The sequence below is a fragment of the Onychostruthus taczanowskii genome, unplaced genomic scaffold, assembly GCF_017590055.1.
Source record: "Onychostruthus taczanowskii isolate IOZ18803 unplaced genomic scaffold, ASM1759005v1 scaffold47, whole genome shotgun sequence".
NCBI classification, from domain to species: domain Eukaryota; kingdom Metazoa; phylum Chordata; class Aves; order Passeriformes; family Passeridae; genus Onychostruthus; species Onychostruthus taczanowskii.
Genome location: NW_024502236.1, coordinates 6,160,304 through 6,184,575, shown reverse-complemented (window position 1 = coordinate 6,184,575; position 24,272 = coordinate 6,160,304). Strand labels below are relative to the sequence as shown.

Here is a 24,272-nt window from a genome sequence, read left to right as displayed (position 1 = left end):
ATATGGTATAGTTTCAGTTCAGACAAACATATTCCTACTGAATATATTTTATTCATTTTCCCTTGCCAGCAAAGTCCCACATAAAACATGGCAATTTTATTGAAAATTAACAATTTGAAATAAATTATATCTCTCATTCTCATTATATCTCTCATTCTCTTCAATTTGATATAAATTATATCTTCCATTCATCTTCTCCCATTCATCTTCTCTCATGGAATAAGATGAAAAAGTTGTGTGGCTTACGCTTCTTGCCTTGATTCAACTTACACATTCACAGCCTACTGGAAACACTCCCTTGTGGGGTGGTGTGGCTGTAAGCTGGAGAATATATTCATTTTTACAAATAACGTTCATTATCAACACTGCTCAGCAGTGTAAAACTGGGATAATGCCATAGAAATATAAATCTCTGTTAATTTAATACCTTCTAAGAAAAAAATTCTTTGTGTCTCAGTCTCAAAAATGCTGAAGCAGAAAGATCATACAATCTGACCATCATCAACTGTTATCTCATGTTACTTTATACTTCAAATAGTTCAACTTGACACCCTGTTTGGTTTACCCTTTGCTAAGATGGAGGTTTTACCCTGAAATGACCTCTTTGGCTTTGTGGTGTATTGTTTTAGTAAACAGATGGTCATTAGACTCAAGGAAAAAACCCTAAAATATTCATTTAGGTCCGCAAATCATTTCTGTGAATGAGAACAGTAAATTCTAAGCGCCTGAGGCTTCAGACCTTTCAGGAGTTGGAATTCTCCAACCCATTGCATGAAATTGGGTTGCTAGTGTCTTGCCTTTATTTTATGAGATTTATTCTTTGTGCTTCAAGAAGCTCCATACTAGAAAACTGTTAATTACTCATTTCATTGAAATATTTGAGGAGTTGTATTTGTTTCACTCTATTGGCAGCTTTGCTGAGCAATGTGTGATTGTATTTAGTAGAATTCTGTGTTGCATATTTCATTAAAAGATTTGTTTTCCAATTTGACTTGTAATCAACTGGAGACATTACTTCAGTGAAAGATATAAAAATTCCCCTAAATTTCATAATTAGGAACATCTATATAATCAGCTTGTGTTGTAGTCTGTGACCCACAAACTGAAGGGGTGATAAAGGAGTAATTAATCCCCATTTTGTGGGTATGGGCTATCATGTTTTAGATCTATGTTCATTTTTGTCTATAGAATAGAAAAGAATCACTTGCAAGCTGTGGCGTGGTTATACTTACAGAGATAAATAAAGCCTTTTAAATCCATTGTTATATATAATTTTTTTAAAATACTTATGTTCATCTCATAAATGATATATTGTCTAGTATAATCTGCTTTGTGACATCTATGATCAAAAAAACGAGGATCATTTGATTAATTGTGATAAAAGGCATTTAAATTTCACCCATTTAACTTCTCTGCTGGGATCCATAAGACACACTGGTATTTGCTTAAGGCTTCCAGAAAAGCACCTTATCTTAATTTGCAGGGATCAAGAAATGAAAATTCCACTTATTCCTTTGATTCTTTTGTGCCCAAAAAGATATTTATCTGTTGTTATTTCTTTTTCTCCTGTGGGTACAAATGCATTGCTCCTGGTTTTCCAGGATATGACAGAAATAAGACTTTGACATTACACATGACTTCAGGCCTCATGAGGTAGAACTGTTGTATTGTTTTTGGGACAGGGCAGTGTTTCAGATGGCAAGGATGAGCAGACAAAGCATAAGGACTTTGTATCTTAGGGGTTTTCTGGATCCAGTTTATGGCCGTGGAATCTCAGTCAGACTTATGGGGTTGTCACCTGCTTAGAAATAGAGGGGTCAAGGCCTTTCTCTCCTCCCCTCTGCCTGTTGCTGTTAGTGTGTTTTTGTTTCTGAGAAACAGGGAATATTGCAGTGCCATGGGAATAGCTGCCATCCCTGGAACAGCAGAGTTCACACCAAGACAGATTTCTTTTATTGTTATTCAGAACGAGACCTATGCTCTGTGTGGTGCCATGTGACAAACATGGGAGCATTCATATTGTTAAAATTCTGAACCAACCTATGTTTGTGTAGCAAGATTCTGGAAATAAGTTCTCTCCTCTCTGTAACAGGGGTTTTTCACAGTGGACCTCAGTCTCTCTGCCATTTAAGTGAGAATTCAGTGTCAAATAAATAGCTTCTCCTGAATTCAGTGAGTAGTAAAAGAACAGGCTGTTTCTTCAGCATGCCTTGTTTTAACCATTGCACACAATACAAACTTATTAAGTAGGAAATGATTACATATAACTGGGACTAGGGTTACCTGTAATACAGTATTTTACAGAGAAGAGTAGTGATAAAATTCATGTTACTTTTCTAGACTACATTTGGCAATATCTTTCAGAGTAGTAATAAAGCAAATTTTTCACAGGCTAGGTAGGCATCACATTATTTCATTGATAGGAAATCTGATCACTGACGAAACTGTTTCCTGTAGTTAGTAAATTAAGTTTGAAACATAAACCCAAACAGATGAAGTAAAAGTCACTACAGTCTTTATGATAATGAAGAAGATTTCAAAGAGAACTACATTATGTTATTTAAAACTTGCCTCTACTCTTTTCTTCACTATGGCTTCAATAACGTAGTTAATCAGAGACATGGCAAATCATTAAAAATGTTGGGGAAGAAAACAGATGGACTCCAGCTTTTCCCACATATCTGGAAAGTGGCAGGCATGCCTCCCACACCTGCTCTCAGGCAGTGGGTTATCACCTCAAGTTACTGCCAGCTTAGGACATGGCAGATCCAAGAACCTGAAATCCTCTAAGGATTAGGCTGAATCTACACAATAGTCTTGAGAGCAAATGCTTGCCTTTAACATGTTTATTACCATGTTGCATGTATTCATCATTTGTGTCCAATGCCATTGTGTCCCACAAAAGCAGAACATTGTTTCAGATGCCAGCTTTTGCCATCTGAAATGATGTGACACAACACTAAGATTTTGCCTAAACTATAACATAAACATTTTGGGCTATTCAATGCCATGTTTCTGTGGCACTAAAACTCTCTGGGTTCTGACTGTGAAGCATACAGCATGCTCAAACATGGAGGAGACAGGCTGACTTTGAACAAAAGCAGCAGCTCTCCAGAGAAATGCTTGTCCGAACTGTAATCAAGAAAATCCTTCATGTCTCCTGTTAATTGCTGATTTGCCCTGCATATCTGATGGGCAGATATATGGCTTCAAGCAAAAATCTCTTTCAAGAGATTCTTAATAAAAGGTTAAGGGTGAGATTTTCAAAAAATACCAAGGGGAGTTCTTTAAGTGGCAGTTGAACATCCCCCTCTACAAAGCAGTTTTGAAAATTGCATTCATGTTTCCATTATTCCAAAATTGGCCCAGGTTTATAATTTTTACTCTGTGTTCATACAGAAAAGGAAGACAAAACCAAGAATACCCTAACCTTATTTTTAGCATTATGCTATCTAATTAAGGCAATTTTAACCAAGCATACTTCAAAGGATATGGAACTTTAAAAAACATTACTTGTTTAATCTTGCTGCATATAAGATGTTGGTGTGATTGGTATTTATTCACAGAAGGTACTAATTAACTCCTTGGGAATGGGTAGCTTCTCACTAAGCCTTCTGTCAGACAGTAATAAGTCGAGCAGGGAAAAACTTAAGTTGATTTTTCAATATTTCCTTTTTTCCACACATTCATGCCATAAAAGTACTGAAGGAAGATCCTCTGGTAAAGCTGTACTTAACTGTTTGAGTTGTTATTCCCTTTTTTATTTTTTTTTTTTATTATTTTTTTTTTTTATTTTAAGACATTTAAAATATCAACCAAAGTTACAATATAAGTCCTCATACATATATTCAGTTCCTTACTTGAAGAGTGGCTTCAGCCTGTGGATATTGCCATGTATTGGATTGGTACAATATAAGCCAAGGGCTTTGAAATTCTGAAATCTAACATTACCACTCCGGTAAGATTTTCAGTCTTGACTTCCTAATGCAGGATCAAGTTCTTGCAGTTAAATAAATCTCATTTGACGATCTTTAATAGTTTATTCCTCTAGATATGGAATTTTTCACAGAATTTTGAGAAATTAGCAAATATTTTTTCTTGAGAAACCTTGAGGGTCTTGGCAACTTTGTAAGAAGTTTATGTCAAATTTGGTAAGATCAAGTTGGCTGGTTTTATTTAAAAAGTGTCCCATTAGAGTCTATAATCAGCCTGGGGTACTGGTAGGAGTTTATGATGGTTTGAGCCCAAGGTCTTAATGCAATTTTTGTACCTTTTTAGGTGAACTACAAAGGAAATTTAGAGTGTTTTTACCAGCTCAATACCAGCAGAGGGCATTATAGCATAGTTCACTTGAAACTGTATATTTTGGAATCAATCCAAATAAGAACAAAGTATATTGGAAGTTAGATAAGTACTTTACTGAAAGACATGTATTTATCACCACATTGAATTGATTGTGAGGATTTCCCCATTCTAATTAGAAAAGTCAGGGGTTTAAACCTTGTTTTCTTCAATAAATCAAAATGCAAATCTTGCAACACAAGTAATATTGCATACCAAAATGTGTCTCAAAAAGTAGGTGTGTGTATTTTCTTAAAAGTTGGGAAGAAAATAAAAAATTTGACAATTAAATATAAAGTTGTTCATAATGAGAACCAACTGAATATGCTTGAATAAAATCTCTCCAACTGAGTACTATCTCACCTGTACTCAGGTGAATAGCTTATTCTACCACTTAAAAAGAGTTCCCTCTTGGTTAGTAGAAACCTTCCAAGGCAATATGCAAAATTTTAATATTAAAAACCCTCTGAGTGCCAAGGAAATCTTTCCCTGGCCTAAGATTATTACCTCCATGTGAGACTATCTACTTTGAACACACAAAAAACAGATGGTTTCTCAGCTCCATCATCATGAAGCAACACCTCAAAATGTCAGTTGAAATAAAACCTGAAATAATTTAATAAATAAATAATGCAAAATTATTTGGAATAATTTTCTTCATCTTTGTGCGTAGGTGTAAATTTCAAATTATGGTTTTGACACATAATGTTTGTGTCTCACTGCTGCTCTCTTACTCACCTAAGAACTACAGCTACAGGGACCATATGTGGAAGGTGCAGATCCCAGATAACATCCTCTCCTATCGTGGTCTGTAGGAACTTTGCCTGAGACTTTCTTCAGTCTTAATATTTATTTAGTCTGATATTGCTATCTCAACTGCCATGCTGGTCCTGTGCCCGTACAGCAGGAAGATTTAAAAAGCAATTTTTCTGTTCTTGTTGTGTTCTTTGAAGTGGGTTTTGTGAGCCCATGAAGCTCTGACTGTGCACTCCAGCTAAACAGTAGGTTGTTTGTCCAGCAGTGCAACTGAGGGTAAAATCTAAATTGTGTTTACCGAGTAACAACTAGGATAGTACAAAACTTGTTCATTTATATAAAAGAAAGGGGTGAATTTTCAACTTTTTATTTGAAAGCAAATTGCTGCCTTTTTAAGGTGCTCAGTGTGTTATTTGCTCTCACATTTTCTCTGTTAAGAGGTGACAGAAGAGGAAAGTAGAAGTTGTATACCTGAATGATCCTTGCCTAAGGTTGTGCTTTGTACTTGGGAAAACGCCATTACGGTGCAGCAGGGGTGATCCCCTGCCCTGCCAGCACTTCACAACCTTCCACTATTTTTGAAATGGTCTTGTATGCCAGGGCAGCTTTTTGAGAGGAGCAGCTGCCGGCTTGAAATGCAATGAGAGAATCTCCGGGAAGGAGAGGAGGACCCCGCTGACGGCATGTCTGCAGCGCCAGGAGCAGATCCTGGAGCGCCTGCTGCCACGGAGCCCAGTTATTACAGTAATGAGCCTGAGCTAATAAGGCCTGTTGAGACACAACCTGTGTTAGCTCAGCCTTGGCACCAGCAGAGAATATTTACTCAGCTTCTGCAATGGAGCTGGCTCGTGTCAGGCCGTCTCGGAGAGTGGGAGGAATAGTTGTGTTACTGGATGCTCCTAACTGTGTAGACATTCCCTGACAGATTTGTCCTTTGGGAGGTTTTAAAGAGAACACATGCAAGACCAGTTTTCTTTTTAATGAAATATTTAGCTGGGGCCCAAGGCCTTCCCTCTAGTTTGTTTTGCTTTTTTCCCCCCCATTCTGAAGACAGCCTGACCTTCTGTACAAAAGGAGATGTATGAGGTATGGGAGCCTGGTACTGCTGCTGGAAGGAACTGTTTCAGAATGAAATAGCCTGCTGTATGAACAGGTATAGAAGGCTCATTGACAGTATTCCCTCCCTTAGCAGTAATCCTTACTTGCCCTGCAGGTTTAGTACTTTGTCAGTGTCTCCTACTGAACTCCACAATGTACATCACCTGGGCACTTCACAGCAGAATCCATCAGGATATAGACCAACAGTGTTGACAAGACAAAATACATTAAAAAATAAAATCCCCAAATAATTCTATGTGCCAAAGAGTGGAGAAATGCTTCTAAGGGCCAGAAAACATTTAATATCTAGCAGAATAAGATGCTTCTGATCAACAGAACTCTATTCTCTGTTTTGAGGGTGAGGAATTTAACTAACCATTTTTTCCTTTTCTTCATTTCCTACCTGAAAAAGTAGAGGTAGTTTGTAGTCAAACAATTGAAATACCTTTATACATTTTCTTTTTCTAATTAAATTAAGTAATACACACTTTCACAGTTCTCTTGAAGTGTGATTCTGAGAGCTTTTAATAAGGATTGCTGGAGTCTTCATACCTTTTCACCAGGGGTATTTTTCAAGGAAATTTAGATTGACTGTGTATTTTTTATATGCAAAAAAGGCTAAGGATGTGCTAGCCCTCCTACACAGAGGAAGGCAGATCCACTTGTTCATTAAAACAGACATATTATGGCAGGGCACCAGCAGCAAGGCCAGCAAAGCGTAGTGCTAATGCAAGATTTTTGCTGCTGCTTCCAGTAGCATACTGTGTCTGCTGATGGGTAGGATGTACTTCTGACACAAAAAAATAAGCATACCACCATGGGGCAAAGACTTTCTCCTCTTCCCATGCTGGTCACACAGCACACACAGAAGAATTTCAGGGGGTGTAATTTAAATGCATGCTCTAGGCATGAAAATAGGATGTCTTTATCATCTGTAGTTCCATCCTTGCTTTCTTCCCTTCCTCCACTCAAGGGCAGAATGCAATATTAAAACTATAGTAAGCATTTTTTTAATTAAAAGAGGTTAAATATATGGGATCAGATAGGCTTTCATCATGCAATTATAAATTGTATGCTGGTTATTTTAAATTTCAACATGCAATTGCAATGGTACTGGGTGAGCTGGCTGGGTATCTGCTTTGCATTTGACTGAGTTAATTCACTGCAGGTATTCAGTTCTTAAGTGGCGTCTGCTTTAAATATGTGCAGTAATTCAATCAAAGAAATAAGATGGATAGTTTATGTAATCCTTTTCATCTCCAGATTGCTAAGGTTAACCTTAACTATTCATGAATTATAAATGCATACAGCAATCTCAAATTAATACACTCAAACCCCCCTTTTTTTGATGGCCTGCTGAAAACCATGGAATAGTTCCTTCTTTAAAAATATAATTGATGAAACTTACAGGCACTTTCTTCCACTTATTATTTGTAATCTCAAACAAAAGTTTTGTGCCACTCATTTAAAATGGTTGTCTCTGGTAATATTAAACCTTTCCTCTGATCCAGGAACATAGGTAATTTTCTCTTCAAAATTATGGATGCATCATTCTTACAGCCTTTTTCAGTGCCAACAGATTCTGTGGCATGAATGGGAACCCAAAGGCAGATATTACAGAACAATAACACTCTGTTGAAGCTCCCACAATTCCCGGAGGAATTAAATAAAGAAAAAAGAAGCCTTTCTCTTTCATTTTGTTAGTCCATTCAATGCCATTTGGGTGATTTGGCTTGTGTGTGAGCTCTCTTCCAGGCAGCCAGAACAATCCACTAGGTGACACCCTCATACTCCTCGTATTGAGGCAAGGAAATAGTGAGTACTGAATGGCGCATTTGTTAAACATTTAAAGCAAATACTGAGATTTCAGGGACAGGTCTCTCTTTGTTTGGCAATATCAGAGATAACACTGGTTTTGTAATAAATACTGTGTTGTTTGTATATAAATTACATATTAAGCAGATTAGCATTTTGTCACTAACAAGAACAAAACCACAAAGCAGGAGTTCTAGGCAATATTTCCTATAATTATAATAATTTTTAAAAGTGTTTGAGCTAGTCTGCTGAGTAGACTGAACAGCAAATATGCCTTTAGCATTTTCTACTGGGGCAACAGAAGGAATATAGCTTCAGTGGTTTTTTTTTTGGTTTTTTTTTTTTTGGTTTTTTTTTTTCCAGTGGGGATGTGCTATAGCATCTTTGAACAGAAATGAAAAGACCCATTCACCCCTAATACAAAGGAATATTAAAGGATAAAATTCAATGGGATTTTGCCTGTTTATGCCATTGGTGATTTTTTTCTTTAAGTTCTTCATGTTGATAATGATGCTTTTATAAATCCTTTGAAGAAAGCATCTTTTATCATGGTGTTTTTATATACCTAGCATAATGAGGCATGAGCTTCCTTAGGGTCTCTATCTGTGAATTCATCATAGCAAATAAAATATTATATTTTAAAATATATTTTAAATATTATATTTTATTGCTATTATTCCTTGCTCTGCAATGACTCGAGTACTATTTTAAATGTTGTATGTAGTGAAAGACACTGGAAGTCTGAATTCACTAGTAGTGTAATTAAGAGTAACATCAAAGAAAATAAGGATTGCATCATAAAATTAATGTAAATAAAAGCAAAATCATGGTAAGGTCGAGCAATCAAACACAAGAAAACAATGTCTTTGAACAGCATGTTTAAACAGTAACCAGACAGGTCAAGAAAGAGACAGAAATTTACTTATATGGGCATGGAAATCATAGCATTTCTTGTTTTTTCATAATAATTATCCCAATTAATTATATGGCAACTGTAGGTTTTCAAGCTTTTGCTATTCTTGCACTTTTGATATTCAGCTGTCCTTTACAGTGTTCCTTCTTCTAAAATTTCAGTGCTCGTTTAGATCTAATGTAGAAAAATCCAATTTTTTTCCCCCTAATGAAAATGTCACTGAAATAATGTACTGTTCTGCTATCAGGTATGTTTACTGACTTCAGCTAGGATTCCTGCCATGGTCAAGGCCCATCATATACTTAGACAAAAACACACAAAGAGAGATGTATATATAATTCCTCATATTTTTTCCACTTAATTTCAGCTCACACTTAGAAAAAAAATATTTTTTAAGGCAGTTCACTAAATAATGCAACCCATCACTTCCAAAAAGGTCTGGAAGAAAGAGTTTTTGAAACTTGGCTGTATCTATATAATCCCTATGATGTCAATGGGAGCTTAGCTGCAGCCTGTAGAATAAAGGCACTGATTCAGCAATCCTGGCTGCCAGCCTCGGAACGATAAACGCGGTGAGCCTCCGCAGACACGGGCGCGTGTGACCGTGTAATGCACGCACAGAGGCATTCCTGGCAGCCAGCTCCGCAGATAACCCCAAGGCTACACGGTACTTTGGAGATCAGGAAGGGGGAGAGTCACTTGAAGTTCAAAGAGGTTTGTGGAGAGACAGTGTGTTTGCCCCTACAACACATCCAAGATGTCATGTGCGTGTCTCTGCCCTTGGAGAGAAGTGCCTGGGATCTTCAGTGCTTACAGAAGTTCAAGTTCTTCTGAGTAATCTCTCAAAGCACATCATCCCTTGTATCAGAGGCAGAACTGATTTTAGTCTCTTTGAGGGAAGAGTGCCATCTGCTGAATCACAACTATCAGTTCTGGAGAACCTTTTTTGTTGGAGGTTTCATGCAAGTCCTGTGCCTCAAACTCAGGCATCATGTAATTTTCAAAGTAGTTCTGTTCTCCCAGAAATTACATGTTTGTGTAAGTCTTAAAATATTATGGAATAAACACAGCAAGTACATCTGCTTTATAATACTCATCGATGTACTGTTCCCCACATCTGAAAAGGTTAAAGCCATGCTTCTTTTCCTAGAAACATTTTCTGACAAACACACATATACATGTGTGTCTCACATGGATGTCTGTATGCCTCAGTATCAAGGACAATAAGGGTGCTTTAATAGCACACATTTTGTAAGAACATCTGCAGAATTAAAGATGATGTCAATTACTTACAAGACATTCTGATGAAATTCTGTAGGCTTACAATTTGAAGAGATTCACTCAGCCGTGCAGCTGTTATATATTATTACAATCTAAATGAATTTTAAGAAAGATAATTAGAGCAGTATACATTCACTCCTAGCAATTTTTCTGAAGTAAGAAAGCACTGACAGCTAAACATTATGTTATGAAGTATCTGAGACAGTACAAATTGAACAAGCCTTTGAAGCTCTACTGTACTTTCACTATAGGTACCTAAAGTAGAATGACTCTCTTCTTCTCAAAGGATAAAAAATTCTTTATAGTGATTGAAACAATCTTAGAGGCTCATTAAAGATGGGGTAACCGTGGCACAAAAGCTTTAAACTGTTTTACGTAGGCTCATCTCATGGTAAGGTCATTCAAGCTTCAGAGCTTTAATCCACTGCTGTATGGAGAATTTCTCTGCATGTGAATTTCAAATTAGCAGTCAGCATACAGCAAGACTTTGACATGGCATAAAATTTTACAGGCCTTTTTTTTTTTTTTTAATTACCTAAGCAAAAGTGTGAGTGAATCTAGAAACCTACTATTGCAGTAATGAACAGGAAACAGATTCATCTCGGGTTGAGAAAACTCTCTGGGAATTAGGAAAATGCTTTATTTACCTTCTGTATTTCTTGTCAGTTACAATGCAAATGGACTAATTTACATTGCTAGATAATACATATGCCATAGAAATGCATTAAAAATTACATTTTAAAATTAAATATTAGAAGAAATATATCACATATAAACAGAGCATATGACATAAGAATGACACTTTACAAGTAAATAAATACATGTACACACATAAAATATATGTGTGAAGGTACATTCCTAGAATAAGTGAACCCATTTATTCCCTTTAGAGTGGCCTACTGGTAGATGTGTAGATTTGCTTTTTAAAGAGATGCAATCACTTAAAATGTGTACAAAATTTGGTACAATGTGAGTCTGCCAAGTATTGATACTACAAAAGGGATAAAAAAAAAAAAGGTCTTCAAAATGTTATTGGTGGTGATAGCACGTGTTTCCATCCAGAAGAGTATTTAGTCTAGGCTTAAAAAAAAAAAAAAAAAAAAAAAAGAAAGAAATCTGACTATATAGTAACTGGGACAGGTTAACTAAATATAGTATAAAATTCCAGTCATGAGAAATAGCTAGAAGAGGGATTACAAAATACCTGCTAGTTAGGGTCTTACTTATATTTGACCCTATCTGAGAACAGAGGTGAAATAAATTGAGGCCCATTTCCAGACCTGCACGTGAGTCCTGTTTATTTAATCAATTATAAAAGAACAACCCCAAATCTAATTTATTGAAATCTCAAACTTTTCACTAGGATTCAAGGATTGTCTCAGGGCTCTTCACTGTTTTTGCGGTGTGGTTTCAACTCCGGAGGTGCTAATGCATTTTTATCTGAAGTGCATAAGGTCACAACAGGAAGAGAAATGGTTGGCTAGGTACAGCTCAAAAAAATCTGCTGATATTCAAAAGTGTTCACTGCTACTGATTCCACAGTTATGATTGCTTTCTAAATGTGTTTGAAATAGGACACTAATTCTTTTTTTCTCTGTGAAAATTAATTGGTGTAAAAAAACTAGATTGTTTTTCTAAGTTTTGGATGCTCATCAATTCTCATCAGTTTTGGAAGAAAATCTTGCCAGTTTGCTGCTGATACACATACACTGTATACATATAAACAGGAGCTTCCTCTCCCAATGTAAACCCATTTTGACTTACAGTATTGAAAATCTGTCTTTATGGATCTCATACTCATAACAGTGGACTGAAACAGACTCAGTGCAATGCATAGGACCTTTCTGTTGTTGGACTTTTGGTCAGTTTGCCCTGAGGGATGCAACAGGGGGCAAACTCAGTGACATTCCTTGTGGTTTGACTGATGGTGGCTGCCAGCACCCAAACCTGTTTGGCTGATAACAGCATGGGGTCCGTATAAATCCTCTGACAGGAAGCACATCAAGAGTCTTTCTATATAGTTTTATTATGCTACTGCAGACTCCCTTGCAATGGCGTTAATATATTCAATACGCTGCTTGGAAATGAAATTTCTTCTTCTGCCTCACTCAATCCTCCTAACTTAATGAATCAAATCTAGGAATAGCTGGAGCTTTTCTGTGAGGTGGTAGTGCTACTTCTTCCAAGTCCACCTTCCCTTTCTTCCCCGCAGTGTTCCCCTTCTTTCCCTATCACTACATCTCATGGTGTGGCATGGCCATGAGGAGTTGCTCTTGTAGTGTTTGTCGGTGCACTCAGCCGCAGGAGTGACGATTTGAGGATGCTTCTCCTAGAGATATGGTCCACGCCTGGAGCACGGCCGGGCCACAGGCGTTGGGCACCACCCCGCGAAGCGCAGCCTCGGGAGTACCGGTGGAGACCCGCGCGGGATTTTGTGTTTGCTTGTTTCCGGCGGGGGGGAATCTGAACTTCTTCACCCATCCCCTCCCCCTGCTCCCGGCTGTGCCGCGCCCGGGGCACGGGGGGCTCCGGGAGCCGCCCCGCGCGTTACCTTCGCGGGGGAAGGGGCGGGAGGCGGCGCCGGCTCCGCGCAGGGCGGGGCGGGGAGGGGCGCGCCGGGCCGGGCAGCGCCGCTCGGGGCGTGCGGGGGCCGTGTAGGTGCGGCTCCTTTAAGGTGTCCCGAGGCGGCACCAGACCTGCCGCGGCGGCGGCAGCGGCAGCAGCGCGGGCAGGAGGCGGGGGCGGCCGGGAGGGGGAAGGGGAAACCCGCGGCGGAGGCGAGCGGCTCGACGTGACAGCAGAAAGTTCAGGCGCGGCGGGCTCGGCCCCGCCTGACTCGTGCACCCCTGCCCCGGCGGCGGGGCAAGGCGAGGAGCCGCTCCTCCTCCCGCCTCTCCTCCTCCCGCAGCCTCCGCACCGAGGGCGGGCGGTTGGGGTGGGTGGCTCGGGGGCGTTGGCCCGGGGAAGTTTTGCTCGCCCTCTCTCTCTGCCTTTTCTTTCTTCTTCCATCGCCCCTCTTGTGCCCTCCTCCGGCGCTGGGGCGGGGGCGAGTGTGGGATTCCCGCGTGCAGGGGCGGGGGCGGCGGCGATGCTGGGCCGGGCTCGGGGCAGCCGCCGGGGCTCCCCTGCCCGCCGCCCCGCCTGACCGCGGCCGGGCTCCGCCGCGGCCCCCGACGCGCCCGCCTCCTTCCCCCGCCATGGGAGCGGGCGCTGCCGCCGCTCCGCCGCCGCGCTCTGCCCGCCGCTCGTCGGGCGCGCAGTGACTCGGCGGGGACACTTCGCGGAGCTCCCTGCCCGCCCCTCTCCTTCACGGAGGGCGGCGGTGGCCGGTCCGTGCCCGTCCCGCCTGCGCTCCGTTACCGGCTCGTCCCGGGTGCCCAGAGCGGAGTCTGGGGCCGGAGCAGCAACTTGTGCTCGGGAGGCGGCGGACCTCCGCTGCGGGAACTCGAGGATCTTTTGTTTTCTCGTATCGCTTTGGATAGTCCTGGGAAGTGTCAAGGCGCTGCTGAGGAAAGCCTGGGCCAGGAGAGGGGAGGCCGGCCGGAGTTGGCGAGCGGCTGGAGCCCCGCGGACCTGACAGCGCCGTGCCCGGAGGGGGCTCGCCCCGGAGTCCGGCGGGATTAGAGAACCTCGCTTGCGTTAAGCTTCTGTGGAATTACAACTGGGGGCTCTTCGTTTCTCCCCCCGCTCTTCTGGCATGAGACTGCTTGCAGGCGCCACCCGAGGACAATGATCGCGGAGTTTGCTCACTTTTACCTCTTTGGATTCATATGTGTCACCTCAGGTAACCACCTCACGCAGGCGGGTCAGATACGCGGCCGCGGCGGTGGCAACGCTCCCGCAGCCGCTCTCCTCCCCCCCCACCCCACCTCGCACCCCCAGTTTGGCCCCTCCGCGCCTCCCGGCCCCCTCCTTTGCTCGGAAACGAAGCTCGGCTTCCACCCTGCGGGCGCCCGGCCCGCGTTTGCCCCGGGAGCTGCTGCCGGCCGTGGGGGCTGCCCGGGGCCGGGCGCGGTGAGGTGCGCAGCGCCGGGTCCTGCCCTGGTCCCAGGGCTCCCGCCGCCGGCGGCTCCCCAGGGTCGATTGATATAACCACGGCTGGTGTTCAGCTCTGGCGGCGAGGGTCGGCGGGCTGGGACCCCGAGGTCCCGCGGGAGGTGGCTGTGCTGCCGCTCGGTGCCGCTGCCCGGGGTACCGCGCGCCCTCGGCCGGGCGGTCCCTGACGCATCCCCCGCTCCCAGCCCCCGGGCCGGGTTAACCCCGCGCAGCCGCTACCGGGGGGGACCGCGGCGGTGAGGAGGGTAGGGAAGGCTTGTGGAGATGGGTTTTGCTTCACCTTGGCGAATAAAGTTTACGCACGTCTGTGAAGTGGAGCGCCGGCGTGCTAAAGGGGAGTGGGGGAGATGGCCGAGGAGATAGGAGGGATTAATGCTCATTAGGCACGGTTTGCGCGGGGCTTATGCGTGTTGGGGCATCTTATAGTGCCTGATAGGTTACAGGTCTCAGAGGCACTAGGAGGGCATTGTGGAGGGCGGGTTGGGCTCAGTGCGCCCCGCGGGGCTCGGAGCGCCCATGTGGCCGCGCTGGGCCTGGGGGCGCGGGGGCTTTTCGGGTTTGCCTCGGCACAAGGGACCCGGCTCCCTCAGGAGGACGGGTTTGCCTCCCCGCAGTATTGCATCTCGTTCTTAGGAACGCCTTTTGTCACACGCTAAGTGAACGCAGTAAATGCTTGTGCCATAGTGAAGGTTGGTTTGGGCGCTAACTTTTCTGCCTTAACCGATTCTTGTGAGTTTGTAGAGGACCCCCTTGAGTCATTGAAGTTATGGTAGCATGAGGCATCTGGTTTGTGAATGAGTGAATGAATGAAGTTTTTGAAAGGCTTATGTTCACTGCCTGAAGCTTTAAGTCTTAATTATGTCACTAAATGTAGTAACTTATGTCTGTTTCTAGATTATATCATAAATTTAACTACTCTGTTTCTGCTCTTAGGTATTACTTTGCTCCTTGTGGCTTTGGATATGGCAAGCTTTGCATCCCTGAGTAGCTCTTGCCCTGTTCACTTTTGACCATGTCAGTCATGCCATCTTTAATTTGATTTTTCTCTGTATTGCCTCCTTCATGTGGTGGAAGAAACAAATGGAATGGGGAAGAGCCTTCGCACCTATTTGCTCTTTCTGAATCTTTCATGACAATTTTCCCCACCTATGAAGAAAAGTTGACTTCATAGATGGTGTACTCTGTAACTTGATCATGTATTGGGATGTTTTAAACTCTCAAGTTAAGAAACAGTTTTGTTTAATTTATCTTCTAATCCTCTCATCTATTAATCATATAAATGCTCAATAAAGCTGCTTGTAATGTTTTTTTTTCTTTTTTTTTTCTCTCCCCCACCCCCAGGATGGGGATGCTCTCTCTAATAATGTTGATTCCAGCTGAGTTGGAGAGGAAAAAAAAGGGAAAATAGCCATGATTTTTTTATGAAGTCTTTTAATTTTGTCATGTAAGCAAACTCAGTAACAAAGATAAGAGACAAGCACCAGATAATAACGCTGTTTCAGCTCCTTCACCAGGAGGAATTTCTTTTTCCCCTCCTAGAGTGTGGTCAAATACTTAGTCTTGTGTCTGGAACAATGGAGATGCCAGACACAAGATGGCAGGATGAAGTTTGAGGGCAGATGGCTGCAGTGCAGAAGGAAGGACTGGAGTCATCTACAGCAGTTTCCACACTGAAATCCTTTGAGTTCTGCTGACAGCTGATGTTGCAAGTTGATTGATCCTTTCCTCCCTCTTCCACTGAAGGTTCTCACTTCCCTCACTTACACCCACTACTGAATCAATGGTTTGTGTGGCTACACTCTAAATGGGACGTTAGAAACTTCTGCTGAGAGGTGGGAAATAATTGGGGGATGGGAAAGAAAAAAAAATAATAGAAAAGTAAGTGGGTTAATGTTTGTTAAAACAGTAATTGGTAAACCACTTAAAATTTAAAACCCCTAATTTTTACCTTGGTGTTGTCTCTGTGGGATCCTGTGAAGTACCTTCTTTCATGTAAGCCTGTGGTTAATAAATGTTGAATACATTTAAATTTGAATAGTGTTGAAAATTGGAATATAGGAGCTTTCCTCCCCTTTTCTCCCAGTGTAATTTCAATGCTTCTTTGCATACAGAATAAGAATTGCTTTAAGGGATACTTCTCTGATATCCTTGTTTTCTTGAGTACTTACCCGATTTCTGCCCTTTTTCCTTCATTCTGAGGCAGATTTTTGCTTCAGATTCCATGGATTTTTCATCTCTCCGCTCCCCAGGAACCAGCAGCATCAAATGAGTATGTTTGGAAAGGAAAAGCTTTCACTTATCTGAAGGGCAACATGCAGAACATTTTTGCTGGGAACGAGTGTCAAGGTTCTGCTTTTCCACATGGGTGTTCACTGCTCTAGCAATTTTCAAGGCTAAATATGTTACTGTGTGATTTTTCTGTTTTGCTCCCTGGAAATCTTTATATTTTGACGAGTTATTTCATTGCATTGCTGATTCGCATCTGCTCAACACCCACCTTTTCCCCCTTTCCTGTCCATGTTATCCCTTACTAATTACTGCACTTGAAATGGGATTGGTGCCTTTGCTCCAGAGGTTTTTCCATGCTGTGTGGAACAGGCAGCGCTGACGCCGTGAGGCAGGCGTGTTTTTCAGTGATAGTTCTAGCCAGTGGAGGGCAAAATTGTCTCTTGTATTCATTCCTTCATGGGAGAGTTGTCTTCTAATCGTTAATAGTTTAAGGGTGCCCATGGAGAATCCCCAAAGTCTTTGACAGCTGGCTAAGCTGCCTATTGGAGTAAATAAATCAGCCACTTCCTTGATACATTTTGTTTGTTTGTCTCAGAAGCTCTTAAAAGCTCCATCGTGAAGTGCTAGAGCATTTCTGGAAATGGTTCTACTCCTTTTATGTATTCTCTGTCTAATAGTAATAAATTAGGAGAGATTTAAAAAAAATACACAGTAATTCAAAGGATTATGAAAGTATTAAGTGCCTAATCTGTAAAAGCAAATAAGTCACCCAAGAAAACTTTAAAAATGTGCATTTTTCACCTATCCCTAATGCTTTGTGTGCTGTTCTAAGTAATTTTACTGGAATAATATTTAAGAAAGATTGAGCCAGCAGCTTAGACCTGAAGAAGCTGCCCCACTATTATTGTGTTTGAAGACTTCAAGCTAGCAAAGAAATAACCACATGCTGTAAAATTGATAATTCCTTACTTGTGATGAAATATTCTCCAAGTGTCCAGGTATTTGATACAAAGCCACTTATCCTTATGAGTACTGATAGTGTCTGTGGAGAGCAGAAGTCTTATTTTTTTTTTTCATTTTGTGTGTGAATTTTGTTGTCTTTCAGCTGGAAAGAGTCACTTTTTTTTTTCTCTATTGCCTGTCAATTATCTTAATTTAAACCAGAAGAACACTCAAGCTGATTTTTGCTCACTGCAGTCAGTGTTGGTTGTCAGATGGTTTTTTGTTGAAGTTACAGAATAACTTCATTAGTAGGGATCATGTGTAATGTTTAGGATACTGAATTTTAGGGGAACCATGTGTACTGTCTATGAGATTTTATTGGAAAACATGAATTTATGTGAAGAATACTTCCGAAGGTACATAATAAAGGTTTTGATTGCATTTACAAAAATAGAAGGGCCATTAAAAATATTATCAGAAACTAGTGGCACTTAGGTATCAGTGTTACTGTGTTAATGCTATACATGAAATACCTTTGCCAAACAATGCTTGACCATAAAATGCTTTGGAAATGATGGTCAAAGACCAATTTAGTTTTCATTAGAAGGTGGAAAGAGAAAATACTTAGAAATTCAAGAGAGAAAAATCTATATTTCTACTTAAAGTATCTGGGAACCTGTTCCCTCACTTTCAAGTAATGTCGGTTTTGGTTGGCACATAATTTTCCTAAATAACTGGAAGAGTTTTATTTCACAATCCTAAGCAACTGTAATATTATGTCTCATTATGGGATAGCTTTCCCTAATGAATGTAATAATAATTTGCTGGGTCTGGTCTGGTCGCTTGCTGCAGTTCTCAGTGTGGTATTTCTGTTGCTGTTAAATGCACTGTGTGGATAACGGTCACTTGCCTTGGTGTCCTGCTAGCTGCCCTGGATTCTTCTTCAAAAATTTGCCTTTCATAGTGAAGATTCCCATTGTCAATTTTTAAGTTACTGTTATGTGTTTTGTGTATTTGAATAGTTTGGTATGAGTCATTTGGTTGTTGATAGTTGTTAATGTTTTGAGGTTATTTTGTGACCTTGCGCTTTCCAAGCAAACAAAATGGCACTTAAGAATTTCTTATGCTGAGATCCTGACACATTTTATTGGTGTGCTCTGTTATATAATCTCATTTGGTGGTGATAACCTTTCTTAGCTTTTCATCTGAGTGCCTCTTTATAAAATTGTAAGGTAAATAGTGAGGTAACTGAAGTAGCAGCCAATGTGTATTTTAAGTCCAATAAATTGTGTAAACAGAAGAACTAAGTATGTTTCTGTTAGTGATGAGCAGTTTGACGAGAAGGTGAGAGTAGAGTAACAAAAAAAAAATTCTTAAGTATCTTGAAAGCTAGAGATGCTTTTAAGGGGAGATAATTTGCTAGTTTACGTCTTCTTTAGGAGAAAGATGTGCATTTATTCTATACACATGCATGTATATTTCAGTCATACAGTGCTGACTCTTGGCTTACTGTGTCAGCCTTAGCATCAGCACGAAATTGCTGTGGGTAGAGGGACATTTTATGTGGAGAAAGAAAATATTTTACGAGCACAAATATTTTGTATTGCTGACATAGATGCAGCCAGCTGTGTTGGACTCTCACAGCTGAGACTTGGTACTAACGAAAATCTCAACAGGGAAAAAAGTGAAACACCTGCAAAGGTAATAATGACTTGAGTTTTCAGTCAGGTGTGCAGAGTTGTGTTATTCTGTTGTTGGTCTTGAGTTCTGATTTTTAAACAGCTAAAACTTTCCGTATCCTGATTATTAATGTAAGCCAGTATTGTGAGTTACCTTAACCTGAAGGTGATGATACAGATTTAGTGTAATAAGAATTTCAATATGTGAATTTAATTCTAGATGTCAGAATTTCTTTGTTGGTTCACTGTTCTTTAGGAAAGTGGTGTATTTACCCAGACTTCTCCACAAAAATGATAAAATATGGTTCTGGAACATCATCCTTTTGGACCAGGAATGTATTATGATATAATTGGTGTTAAAAAAACAGCACAGAGGGAGAGATGTTTGTTTATGTGGGATTGTCCATTTCAGGTGTAAGTAGTAGGGGAAATGTCCCCTACTTAAATAAAACAATGAATAGGGACTTAGGGAAAATATATTCTATTTATTTTCCTGTATTTTGAAAACAAGGTGAGGAAATTTTTTTTTTTTTTGAGAGAAAGTGAAGGACTATATGAACAACCAATGAAGTTAAATACTGTCAAATACTGAGAACTATTCTCAGACTCGTTGGTATTTTCCATGCCTCTCTTGTTCTGAAGCTTAGGAAAATTTCTGACTGAGACTCATGTGTGTCTGTGTATGACTGATTAAAACAAAATTGATAAATTGACAGTAATGAGATTTGTGAGTGGCGTCAGGCCAGTCTTTTTAATTAGAGCCTGCTTGCCATCTGAGCAGCTGCAGCCAAGGGGAAGGTGCAGAGTGCTCTGCTCACACCCGTGAACAGCCAAGTCATTTCACCTTTGCTGAGGACAGAATGGTTTATGGGATGGTATAACCTTAAGGTGGCCTTACCAAAAGGAGGCAAGTCATGCTGAGGAGGGGAATAGAAAACCTTTTGCCTTGTATTTTAGTGGGAAATAATGTTGTGTTTCCTGGAAGCAGAAACTTGGAAAATTAGAAAGGAGGATCTACTGTTAATAGGCAGGAAATGTAGTTGTGGATTTAAATAAAAGATACATTTGTTTTATGAGTTTACAAGGCAATTTTGTGTCTTAGTGGAAGATGTATTTCAGGTCCTCAATTTTATTCGTAGTTTCTTTCAGTGCCATTACCCAAAGACCTACTCAGAACTAGGGCACTTTTCCATCCAGGTTTTGGCGAACAGATGTGCTGTTGGAGGAGTGGAGGTCCTCATGGTGCAACTTGGGCTTGCACTTGGCCTTCAGATGTAAATGTTCAGTACATGGATTTTGGTAAAAGCAGTAGCATAATATAATCTCCGACCTCATTTTTAACACATTTTTGTTTTATCTTAAGGGGTTTTTTATATGTATATAAACTCTATATGGCTGGTGCATAAAACCATTTTTTTAGTAAAGGCATCTTAGGTATTTATCTTCTCATTCAGAAGGCTGACATGTATAGACTACTCGTATTAGCATCTGTACTTTCACATAATAGTAAATGTGTTGCTGAAGATTTCTTCCTTAGCATTCAAAGAAATTCCATTAAAAATTACTGGATTTCATATCTAAACAACAGGAGAGGACCTCTAGGAGTTTGCTCAGTGGTGGTAGAAGTAAATTCCACAAGGTATTCCTATTTAAGTATTTTTTTCTGTCTTTACTCCTTTAGAGAGGCGTAGGGCTTTTTGTACTATGTTAAATGTTTCTATTTATTTACATGTAAGTAAATAACTGGAAATTAAATAATTAGAGCATTTAATTTTAGTACAACTTACTATAAATTCAGCTTAGACCAAAATGGGTAGTTGAATACATTATTATTATTATTATTATTATTGAAGTGGTATGAATATTCTTAATCAGAAAACAAGCATATTTTCTGGACTGCTGCCACCTTGAAATGCATACTGTTTCTTTGAAGAAATGAATAGTCAGATATGCAAAATTATTCAAGCTGCCCTTTTCTGTTGGGAAGTATTTGCTCAATATGGTATTGCATTACCTTAAGTCTAATACTAATATTGTGAATGATTAAAATAATATGAACACCCCTGACTGTAGATTAAAGGTCTGTAAATCTGACAAGCCTGTGCTGAGCTCTGGATTTAAAATCTTAAACTTGATATTTTATTTTCTTCATCTTGCATAGTGAATTAGCAGTGGAATAAGCTCAGTTTTGGGACAGCCTATGTCTTCAGACTTGCAGGACAAGGATCAGGGTTTAACCTGTGCAGGCTGGAGTCTTCCATGGCAGCTGTCTGAGAGAACTGTATAGTCTGTGTGCTCTTGATGTTGTTCAGTTCTGTACTCTTTGTCTTCTGTTCCCTTGACTGTCTTGAACATAACTCAGAATTGTGATTTCTTTAGAACTGTTAAACTGTTTCATGCTAGCATTGCATTAAAACTTGCTTGGCTGGCATTTTTGTGCCTTCTGAAATTTGCCTGTCCTCAGGCAAAGTATTTATTTTAGATTGTTGGTTAGTTATATTGCCTCTTATCTAATTGCTTAAATGCCTTTATGTTGAAGATTAGATGCATAGAGCAGTTCATGGCTATAAATTCAAGTATAGAAGACTTAGTTTTACTATTTGCTTCTACAGTAGCATAATAGACATTAACAGTTTTTATCTTAGAAATTAGGTTTTAATGCGTGGCCAAGGATTTAGTGTAGGCCTAAAGATGTGCATTGGCTCCACTTCATTCTGGAAACAGGTGAAGGGAGAAAGAAATGGTGTTTGATGGCAACCAGATGGACATGCTTGGAAGAGTGGCTGCATTTTTCAGTAGACACTAGACCTCAGATTTTTGGAATCCAGGACCTTGTGATATGTTGAAGTTGGGAACCTATAATCTAAATTTGGAGCCACTTAAAATTAGTAGTGCCTGTTGAAAATCTTGATTCTAGTGTTTAAATTAAATTGCCTAAAGTGTTTGACTTTATCTTCAGTTGCAAATGTTTGTGGATCATTGTGGGTTCTTAGCCAGTCTGAAAATTGAGATTGTAGTGAACATCGACTTAAGAGCCAATTAACTGAAAAAAAAGCTGTATAACTTTAAATTTGCATGGGCCTCACTAGCTATGTGAAGGGGGAGAAGCCAGTCAAAGATGTATTTGAGTATGTATTCTTCTAGGAACTTCTCAGTTTGCCACTTCAGTAGTGCACTTTACTAACGCTGGTCAAAAGCAGACTTTTCAAGCCAGACATCTCCTGTTGGCTAAATAGGCCCAAGCTTGTAAGCCCAAGATGAGGGTAGCAGTCCCTAAATCCACAGATGGGTCTGTATTTGTGTTGAAAGTGTAATACAAGGTCCTAAAATACCATTTTTGGATCAATTGTTCAGCAGTGTCATCAGGCTTTTTCTTTTATCAAAACCACTTGGCACCTGGAATGAAGCTTGTCACCTGGTGTAGCTTTGTGCTAGGAGATCTCTCAGATGCCAGGCAGGTTCAGAACTGGGATTTGCAAACTCTGAATGCTTCTCCCCTCACCTCCCACTCACAAAACAATTCTGTCAGTGCAGCATTCTGGTTTTGGAATATGTCTAAGGCCCTAGGTACTGCAGCTGACAGATACTTCATAATCAAAGTGTTTAATGGTAGGAGGTGATAAAGGGAGAAAAAAAAAATAAAAGTAGCGTGAGGAAACAAGGTAAGTAGGGATAGTAACCAACTCTTACATTTTTCTTCCCAAAGCAGGAGTTGGCGCAAGAGAGGTTGGAGTTTGGAACTATGGTGCTGTAGCAGTAGAATGCAGGAGAGAGGAATAAACCTGTTTATGATGAACAGGTTGAGCACAAAGGTCTGATGTATCTGTGGAATGAAACTTGCACTGTGCTGGTTGTAAAAAATGATTGGCAGGAGGCCCCATGCGTGGAGTAAAATGCTGTCTTCACCACTGTGGAAAATTATGGTTTCAACTGTGAAAGGAGGTGAAGCTTGGAAGGAATTAGCATATCTCTAGCACCGACTGGCATCTGGAACTGAATGGCTGGGTTAAATCATTCAGTGGTGATTAATGTGGCCCATTGCTCAGGTTATACAGCCTTTAAAAATTAAAAGGAGAAATTTAAAAGTAGATGCAAAGCAGAAAGAAGGAAGCATTGCTTTGTTTATCTCTTGAATATAGAGGGCAGAATGAAGTCTTCTCTACCTTTTAATACAAGGTGAGATCTATTAAATGCTGTTGTTAAGCTTAGAAACTAAGAGATGAACTTCTGAGTAATTGCTTTGAGGAACATTTTGTGATTTTTTCAAACATGTATGTAGCAATGCAGACCTTGAAATGGGAAGGAGTGTGCAGATGGGATTTTGCTGCTGGTGAGTACTTTGCTTTTTAGAAAACTTCAGAAAATAGTGATTTCTGTTTTCTCTCCCACTCATGAATGTTAATCTGTGTTACCTGTAGGGAAAGCAAATATTGAAACACACAAAGTGAAACAAGCTTAGAGACCTAGCAATTTAACTTTCCTTGAGCGTGGTTCTGGCAGTTGCTGAGCTGAATGGTGATGTTGCTTGGTGTCATATAAGGAATAAATGTTCAAAGGCTCCTGCTCTGTAGGAGGATTACAGTACTGATATGAACACACTTCTGTTTACTTTCAAGTTTTTAGTGGAGCAGGTACAGAAACCAGTGAAGTGTGTGTTCGAGTGTTAGATTTTTTTCTTCAGAATTGTGGAAAAAAAAATCCCAAACCCAAATAGAGGCATCATTAATGGAGCTATTGCTTAAAATGATTGACCTTTCCACAGCAGGTTCATATAGGTAGAAAATAAAAGGGAGCTACAATAAGGTATTATCCCTCTGGAGCTAAAATAGGATTCTACTTTAATTTCTACCCGCTAGGGGATGAAGTTCCCTAAAATGCACTGCTGAAAAACCTCTGCTCACAACAGTTTTGGATTCTGCCTTGCTGTTTTTTTTCACTTTACTGGCTATCTGGCTTTTATTTGGGGAGGGGGATAGTGGTGTATTCAGCAGAAAATAAGGAAGAAACAATTTTTTTTTTTTTTAAGCGAAAGGTCTTTCTCATTCATACTCTAATGTGTTTCCCATGACCATAATGTGGAAGGAGATTTTTTAATCCTCATCCACCCTCCAGTGCTTCATATTAGATAGGGATTTTTTTGTTTTCCCCCTGCATTTGCTGGG

The 24,272-nt window shown here is 40.4% G+C and overlaps 1 protein-coding gene across 1 annotated transcript in view; it reads left to right on the top strand.

Annotated features, from left to right (window-relative positions):
- The first annotated feature begins 13,485 nt into the window (after window positions 1-13,485).
- Window positions 13,486-24,272, top strand: part of ROBO1 (roundabout guidance receptor 1) — a 295,424-nt gene continuing 284,637 nt past the window's right edge. The window contains exon 1 of the mRNA XM_041414791.1: window positions 13,486-13,988. Within this exon, the coding sequence (XP_041270725.1) occupies window positions 13,934-13,988 (55 nt within the window). The 5' untranslated portion in view covers window positions 13,486-13,933. The remainder of the gene's footprint in view (window positions 13,989-24,272) is intronic.